The sequence below is a fragment of the Sus scrofa genome, chromosome 1 (genome assembly GCF_054392235.1).
Source record: "Sus scrofa isolate SSC_HxYL_T2T_F1_AM1 chromosome 1, Sscrofa_HxYL_maternal_Yorkshire_Landrace_v2.0, whole genome shotgun sequence".
Classification (NCBI taxonomy): Eukaryota; Metazoa; Chordata; class Mammalia; order Artiodactyla; family Suidae; genus Sus; species Sus scrofa.
This window is the reverse complement of record NC_139383.1, coordinates 285,369,619-285,378,170: the sequence shown is the minus strand read 5'-3', so window position 1 is coordinate 285,378,170 and position 8,552 is coordinate 285,369,619. Positions and strand designations below refer to the sequence as shown.

The 8,552-nt window shown below is 49.8% G+C and overlaps 1 protein-coding gene across 8 annotated transcripts in view; it reads left to right on the top strand.

Moving 5' to 3' along the window:
- Positions 1-1,379: 1,379 nt before the first annotated feature.
- Positions 1,380-8,552, top strand: part of MED27 (mediator complex subunit 27) — a 204,286-nt gene continuing 197,113 nt past the window's right edge. For 7 of the 8 annotated variants that reach the window (XR_014836987.1, XR_014836989.1, XR_014836988.1 and 4 more), the window contains exons 1-2: positions 1,430-1,646; positions 4,094-4,238. Coding sequence is in view for 4 of the 8 variants with exons in the window: in XM_085011148.1 (XP_084867274.1) it covers positions 1,444-1,646; positions 4,094-4,238 (348 nt within the window). In the remaining 4 variants the exon portion in view is untranslated. 8 annotated transcript variants of the gene reach the window in all.

Below are 8,552 nucleotides of genomic sequence, written 5' to 3'. Positions count from 1 at the left end.
CTGCAACGCTGGATCCTTTAACCCACTGCAATGGGCTGGGGATTGCACTTGTGTCTCTGCAGCCACCTAAACCGCTGCATTTGGATTCTTAGATCACTGCGCCACAACGGGAGCGCCATCAGATATCTTGATCAGATTCAGGTTTTGCATTTTTGGCAGGAATATCACAGAAGTCATGTTCAGTGCATTTTATCCGGGGGTAGCTCTGTCCTACACATCTTGTTAAGATGGCGCCAGCCAGGTTTCTCTACTGTGAAGTCACTATGAACGACACCCCCCTTACATCGCAGAATTAAATTCTGGTAAAATACACATAACATGAAATCACCATTTCAACCATTGTAAGTGTCCAGTTCTGTAGCAGTAAGTGCATTCACACTGCTGCGCCACTGCCACCACCATCCACAGAACTTTTTCATCTTCCCCCACTGAAATCCTGTGCCCGTTAAACGCCAACTCCCCATTCCTCTTCCCATAGCTCCAGGCAACCACCATTCTACTCTTTGTTTCTATGAATCTGAGTCTTCTAGGTACCTCATGTAAGTGAAAACATACAGTACTTGTCCTTTCGTGCCTGACTTAATTCACTTAAGTATAACATCTTTAAGGTTTACCCATGTTGTAGCATGTGCCAGAATTTCCCTCCATTTTAGGGCTGAATAAATATTCTCTTGCATGGAGATGTCACACATGTTGTTTATGAATTCATCCCACGGCGGACACTTGGGTTGCTTTTGCCTTTTGGCTCCTGAGGACGAGGCTGCCATGAACTTGGGTGTACAAGCATCCGTTCCAGACCCTACTTTTCCTTCTTTTGAGTGTACAGCCAGAACTGAAATCACTGGATCATTATTTTTTCTCTTCTTAGCCAACAAGTTTCTAGTGGGATGATACATTGAGACCGTGTAAATATCCTGTTAAGCCGCACACTTTTACGCGCTAGCCTCCCTCGATTCCCATCTCAATCAATTATTATTCTAACAGTTGCCAAATGGTGATTTTCTTTCCATTATTCTTTCCGCATTTATTAGCTGGCATTCTACTGAGGGGAAGGAATTTCCCTTCTCCCTCATTCATTTACGAGTGTGGGCTCATTTTATTCCGTCTACCCCATGGACACTTTATTGTTCTGAGCAATTCCTTTCCATGTGACTCCCAAGAGTGCAAGTTTGGGGAAGCAAGGGAACTTTCTGTATTTCCTTGTCACCATTAGGAGAGCCGAGAGTGCAGCCCGACTTCCTCAAACCCGGGTGATTACTTCCCTGGCCACGCATTCGTTTAAAGTGGAAACCGTCTTTGGGACAGTGGCCTCACGAACCACCCGGTGAGCCCGGCCCGGCGAGAACTACATTTCCCAGAGTCCATCGAGGGCTTGCGTCATCAGTGGGCGCCGCCTTTTGCTCGCGGAGCCGGCTTTGTAGGGCCGGCTGTGGCGGCGGCAACATGGCGGACGTGCTGAGCGTCGGCGTGAACCTGGAGGCCTTTTCCCAGGCCATCAGTGCTATCCAGGCGCTGCGCTCCAGCGTGAGCAGGGTGTTCGACTGCCTGAAGGATGGTATGCGCAACAAGGAGACGCTGGAGGGCCGGGAGAAGGCCTTCATTGCGCACTTCCAGGACAACTTGCATTCAGTCAACCGGGACCTCAAGTAGGTACCGGCTGAAGGGGCCGGGGTCGGGGACCTCCCACCCTGTCCCGACCCGGCGCGAGTCTCCTTAGTCCGGGGCTGCCCTCCCTTTTCCTTGCTCCCTCGCTCCCCCTTCCTGCTCTGCCCGCCCCTCGGGGCCACCTCATCCTCCACCCCCGCTTTCCCGTCTCCCTTGTCTTGGCGTCCTGGTCCTGGCTGTCTCCCGCCGCCCTGGACCCTCCTCGTGCTCCTAAGGTCCCTCACGAGGGGACATGCTCTGTCCAGGAGCTTCCACGCCTCGTCTCAGCGTGGCAGGGTTCTCACCTGTGGGCCCTCTGTGCCCCGCCGTCTCTGATCAAATAACCCCAAGCAGGACCTGCTCAGCGCTGCCCCAAACCCAGGTGCACTCCGTCTGATTGGCCCTAGCTTTTTCCTCCCCGAACCGGGAAGTCATCAGTTCCTTCCTACCCCATCCCCAAACACGACAAAACAGGCTTTAATCTTCCTCTTTTCCCCTGCCTCCTCTGAAACCACCTGATCAGTACTTTCACTCCCACTCTCTCTGCTCCCGTTCCTGAGACCTCATCTCTGCCTTAACCAGCTTAATCACTTAGGCGTCAACCTCCCCCTGCCTCCCAGCAGTTATTAATTTGTGGTCCTCTACCATCAAGGGTGGTACATTTCTTCTTTTTCTTACAAGTCACCTTCTTTACGTCTACTTTATAAGTGAAATGCAGTGAGAGGATGTTTGTAAACTGCCTGGCACTTAGTAGTCACTTTTTCCCCCGGCCTTGCCCTTGGCATGTGAAAGTTCCCAGGCCAGGAATCGAACTTGCGCCACAGCAGTGACAACGGCCAGGTCCTTAACCCACGGAGCCACCAGGGAACTCCAGTATGCACTTTTTAATTGGTCAGGTCCTGAACTTGCCTTCCCTGCCTTATGGGAGTCAGTCCTATCCAGGGAGGTTCACATATCAGGAGTTTTGTCTTTGACCTCTCCGAACTGACCTTAGCATGGGGGGAAGGCATTTGGGGAGCTAGTCATCCTGTGATTTCTGGAGTGGTTAGGCTTTTTTTTTTTTTTTCTTCCTCTCAACTTGGTTTCCTTAGTAACCAGCTGGAAGGAGGAGGTAGAATGGAAGAGGAGGTGGTGATCAAATGATGGGAGCCTCTTTTTATTTTATTTTATTTCGAAGTAGTTGCCATTCTTGTTTTGGGCGAAAGCCAGGGAATCACACACCCCTCCTCAACTCCCACATCCACTTGCTGTTCTCTGGCGCAGTGCCAGTTAATACTTGCCTTGCTTTGGGGGCGGGGGGAGGGGGGCGCACGGGCTTTTCTTCCCTTGGCTTTTCTTGGGAATGTTCAGGATGTTTTAACCCTTCACCATTTTAGAAAGTTGAAGAATGTCTACATCGCTTCTCTGCCTTCTTTATAATATACATATGACATATATAATATAACATATAATCTTTATAGAGCAGTGCCAAGAAGAAAGTGGCTGAAGATTCCAAAGTGACGATGGCGTGAGAAGCTGTTCCTGGAGAGTCTTTTGTTGACACTTTGGGACTGGCCTCTCAGGACGTGCTCCTGGAATGTGCTTTTGCTGTTGGCTCCTTTTCTCTAGCTTCTCCAGTTTTCCTGCTAGGCTGAAGCGTTGTTTGTTTGACACAGCCCCCTCGGTGTGGTGTCTTCCCATTCCATTTGTTTATTTTATCTCTTCTTTGTTTTGTTAAGTTTTACCATCTGTGAAGCACCACATACAAATCTATCTCTCTGTGAACCATAATCATCATTTATTCAGGTACTTGCTGTTCTGCCAAACGAAATGATCTCTACGTGGGTCTGAAAACTCTCAGTGAGAAGCGGTGTTAGGCCACATTTCAAAATTCCAGAAAGTCCCCCCTGCTTCCCCGCCTCCCATGGAGAAGGATCTGAGTTGTTAAATCCTGATTTTAGGAGTCTTCCTGATTTCCTCGCTCTTAACTCTTACGCCTCTCCTTTGGAATGGCGCCAGAGAGCTCAGTGGTAAAATAAGTCCCCAGTTAGGGGTTCTCCTACATGTCCCTAGATGTGCTGACCTTTCAGAAAGAATTTCTTGGCGTTCCCATTGTGGCTCAGCGGCAACAAACATGAGGTTGCGGGTTCGATCCCTGGCCCCAGTCAGTGGGTTAAGGATCCGGCATTGCCGTGAGCTGTGGTGTAGGTTGTAGACGGGGCTCGGATCTGGCGTTGCTCTGGATGTGGTGTAGGCCGGCAGCTACAGCTCTGATTGGACCCCTAGCCTGGGAACTTCCATGTGCTGCACCTGTGGCCCTAAAAAACAAAAAAACCAAAAAAACCACAAAGATTTTCTTCTTGAGGGACTTAGAGCGAGCCGTTTGAAGCACAGCCTTTGACCAATGGGATTGGCTAACAACTGGCGGTCCGTGGACTGGGTTGATTGGCTTTGTCTCCTTCCTTTTCAGTGAGCTGGAACGTCTGAGCAACTTGGTGGGCAAGCCTTCGGAGAACCATCCTCTCCATAACAGTGGGCTCCTGAGCCTGGACCCCGTGCAGGACAAAACTCCTCTGTACAGTCAGCTCCTTCAGGCGTACAAGTGGTCGAACAAGGTAAGGGGACGTGTCTGCCAGAAATGGAGCCAACACAGGGCAAACAGGTTTTCTTACCTTTCACAGACACAAAGCTAGGGTACGTTTTTTGGTTCTTGACTCGGCACTCGGCGGGGGGTTGCCCAGGTGGGGGTTTGAGACTTTTCGCTCTGGGATATGTAGTCCTTTGAGGATGAATTGTGATGCTCAGGTAATTAAATCTTTCAAAAAGTTCCCAGTGAGGTGCGCTGAACCTGGACCCTGGGTGTAGGGAGCAGCCTTTCTGAACCCCGAGACGTCACATGCCGGATGTTGTGGTATGTGTGTGGTTTCCCGGGGAGGACTTCCTGGCCTTTGTCAGATCCTCGGAGGAGTCCCTGAGCCGCAGAAGGTGGGGGGGCTGGTGGTTTCCATGTGCAGCCGCTCACAGTGTGTGTGTTGCTGGACTGTCTCCCCGCCGTCGACGGAAGAGCCCCGAGTACCGCTGGGCAGGTTATTCTCCTCGACGCTCCGCCCTAGCTGGGGGCGCGTGTCTGAAACACTCTCTGTAGGATTTATTCTGCATGGTTTCCTGCAGCAGGCAGGCCTGTGGCGTAGACCCCAGGACAGCTGCAAAAGGAGAATGAGGCTGTGGTGTAAAAACAACAGAACAATTAGGCTCATAAGCCTGGAAACAGGTAGTCTGTTTACTCACAAGTTTCTATTGTTTGGGTGCTATGGGTTGTGTGTGTGTGTGTGTGTGTGTGTGTTTCTTTCTCCCTTTCCTACTGATAGAAAACTAGAATACGTGTTTGGAACGATTGTGGAAGCTTTCCTTAGGAGGCTACGCCCCCCCCCACCGCTGCCCCCCCCCCCCAAAGAGTCTCGCTCTCACGGTTACTGGTTGTGAACTGCCTACCCCTCCAGTTCTCCATCACCCCTTTCCTCTCTTCTGTGGTTCTTTTCCCTTTCAGATCTTAGGGGACAGATGAGTCTCCACAGTATTGCCAGGGTGTAGAATTTTTTCCTTTGAATTTGTCTGTGGGAGTATTTGATATTCTTTGGATTGAAGTAGAGCCCTGGCAGCTGAGTCGGAGACTCAAGGAGAGCTGGTTTATCGGGGGCATTAAGGAAGAAGCTTGACCCTCTAAACTCTGGGCTGCTGTGGACAGAAACCCACTTCAGTCTTGAGGATCCGGGTGCCCAGGTGGTGTGGGGTCTGTCCCCCCACCCCCCGCTGTGCCTGATTCCCTGTGTTGCCCTCATGTCTCCGAGGGGAGGTAAAGACAGGCTGGCAGTGGTCCATTGGTATGGTCCTTCGACCAGGTGATCCCTAGGTGTGCGCCCCGTTGGGCAGCTGGCCCCTCCCTACCCAGATGGTTCTTTGAGTTCTGGGGGTGGGGTCTTCTCATTGCCCAGTGCAAACCTGCTGAAGCCCAGGAACTGCGCCTCCTTGGAGTCACGTAGAGGCAGGAGGGGGTGCGGGCAGACAAGATTAGAGGCATCTGTTGCAGTAGCCGAGGCCAGACAGGAGAATATTCTGGTCCCACGCAGATGGCACTGCCCTCTCAGCCTGTCCTGTTGGAACGTCCTTGTTTTCCCAGAGGCACACTTGGGCATCCTAACAAGAGTTTCCGTGGTGACTGGGTGGGGTCAGACCTGTAGGTGCGTAGCTTATTTCTGCTTGGGCTCCCGGTACAAAGTCTTGCTTTTTGGTGTTTCCTGTGGGTGATGTTTTTGGAATAGGCTCCAGGGATGGAGACGTTTCAGTGGTGGGAAGATTAGGCTGATCTGGAAACCCTGAGTGCCCAGGACTCCAATGGAAGGGACTGCTTTAAAGTTGGAGTGATGGCGTTCCCTTTGTGGCTCAGCAGTAATGAATCTGACTAGTATCCATGAGGATGTGGTGTTGCCATGAGCTGTGGTGTAGGTTGTAGACGCAGCTGGGATCTGGCATGGCTGGGGCAGGCGGCTGTAACTGATTTGACCCCTAGCCTGGGAACTTCTACCTGCCGCCCATGTGGCCCTAAAAAGACAATAAATAAATAAAGTTGAAGTGTTGACACTTAACTTTTTCTTTTTTTAATGGATGCACCTGCAACACATGAAGTTCCTGGACCAGGGATTGAATATGAGCTGCAGCTGCAGCCACACTGGCTCCTTTAACCCATTGCTTGGTGCTAGGGATCAAACTCAACTCTGCAGCAATTGAAGCTGCTGCAGTCGGGTTCTTAACCCACTGTGCCACAGCGGGAACTCCTACACTTAACTTTTGGATGACTGAATGATGGCGGTTTTAATTGCTTGCCAAATTTAATAGAGGATTAAAATTGAAGTCTCTGGAGTTCCCTGGTGGCTCAGTGGGTTACAGATACGGCATTGTCGCTGCTGTGGCATGGGTTTGATCTCTTGATCTGGCCTGGGAACTTCCACGGGCTGCCGCTGTGGCAAAAAAAAAAAAAAAAAAAAAAAAAAAAAAATCCCCCCCCTCTTAGGTAGCTGAAAGAAGGTTGTCTTAAGGAAAAGAGACATGCATGTGAAACTTCTGGTTCTGGAGATGCTCCTTGCTCCAAATAGATGGAGACATGTAGCCCAGATGGTAAAACCCTGTACGAGCCGTGGCAGAGCTTTGGGGTTTGAGTCAGGTCCTGGCCTGGCGGACTCCTGTAGAGTAACTGCTCCTTCACCAGCTCCCTAGTGCCCGGGCCCCTAATATGCCCTTAATCAGTGAGGTAAGGATACAGTTGAGAGAGGTTTGGTTTATCCCCTTATTTTATAGCCTGGCAGATCAAGGCCCAGTGAACTGAGCTGCTCGGCGCTTCGTAGCTTGACTTGAATGGCCTTTCCCGACTTAGGTCAGAGTTCTTTCCTCTAAAGCTTGATGCTGTTATCCAGGTGGCTTCAGGTTTTTGACTGTAGCAAATGTTTTCCCCCCCGTAACCTTCATCTTAGGAGCAATTCACATGTTACTCACGAGTCTGTGTCGCAGTTGACTAATTTGTGGTGGTTTACTGAAGGACGGATCCCCAGACACAGGGTGCATGTTCTTGGTACATGGTCTTCAAACCATCACGCTGGGCTCGGGCAGACATCGCTAATCACCCTCTGCACTCTCCTTCAGGCAGACATCGCTAATCACCCTCTGCACTCTCCTTCAGGCAGACATCGCTAATCACCCTCTGCACTCTCCTTCAGGCAGACATCGCTAATCACCCTCTGCACTCTCCTGCGGCGGCCACTCTGGGCTCACAGCTCTGGGACCTGTTCCTCAAAGGTGGACTGGGGGGAAGACATTCTTTTAATTTCTGTTATGGTAGAACATGTCCTACTTGACTATCACTTATTTATACCTTATCTTATTCCAGAAGGCATTTCAGGTAGATTGTAAGGCTACTGAACCTCAGACCTTGAAAGAAAAGAGGAGAACAAGGGTAAGGATGCCGTATGTACACTTCGTTCTTTCTTTTTTTTTGGTCTTCGAGGGCTGTACTCTACAGAGGCTCCCAGGCTAGGAGTCGAATCGGAGCTGAAGCCACCGGCCTACACCACAGCTCACAGCTCAGGGCAGTGCGGGATCCTTAACCCACTGAGCAAGGCCAGGGATTGAACCCCAGTCCTCATGGATATCAGTTGGGTTCGTTAACCACCGGAACTCCCTTATATACATTTCTTTAATAAACTCACGAAGTTACCCCAAGAAATAAGCCAGTATTCTGATTTCCAGCTGGGGATATAGGAGCAGCAAGCAATGGGATGCATTTATCTTGCTCCTCCTACAAACGAAAAGAGCTTTTTAATTGAGAAATCTTTCATCATTCATCATTTTACCCTCAAAGAGCTGAAAGCAGTAAGTGCGTTAACATGTTAAGTGAAGTTCGGGGTAACTTGCCAATGTCAGCTTTCCGCACTGTTGGCTCAGAATTGGAGGAAGTGTGGGAAAGGCTTTGATGCCACCCATTGTGTGGTGAATGTTCTGCTTTATGTGCTGTTGACCATAGAGAGGTCTCATCCATGCCTAATGACTAATTATTTTCTTTAGGGGATTTTGTAATTTTTGTAAAGTCAGTTGGAATATTAATTACATGGTAGTTGGCATAATTGTTAAGATAACACATTTAAAAATTAATCTAATCTAATGAAATGATGTCAAATTGCCGTGAGCAGCACTTTCCCCATGCTGAATTGGGGAAAGAATTATGCACCTATAGATAATTGTTCTGCAGAAGGGCTGACAGGCTTCCTTGATGAGGGCAAAAAATAATTGGCATCAACGCTGTCCTTGCTGAACGGTAGCAAATGTAGAATTTATATCGCTTGTTGTGCTCAGATATGCTGAGGGACTGAACTGATTCTGAA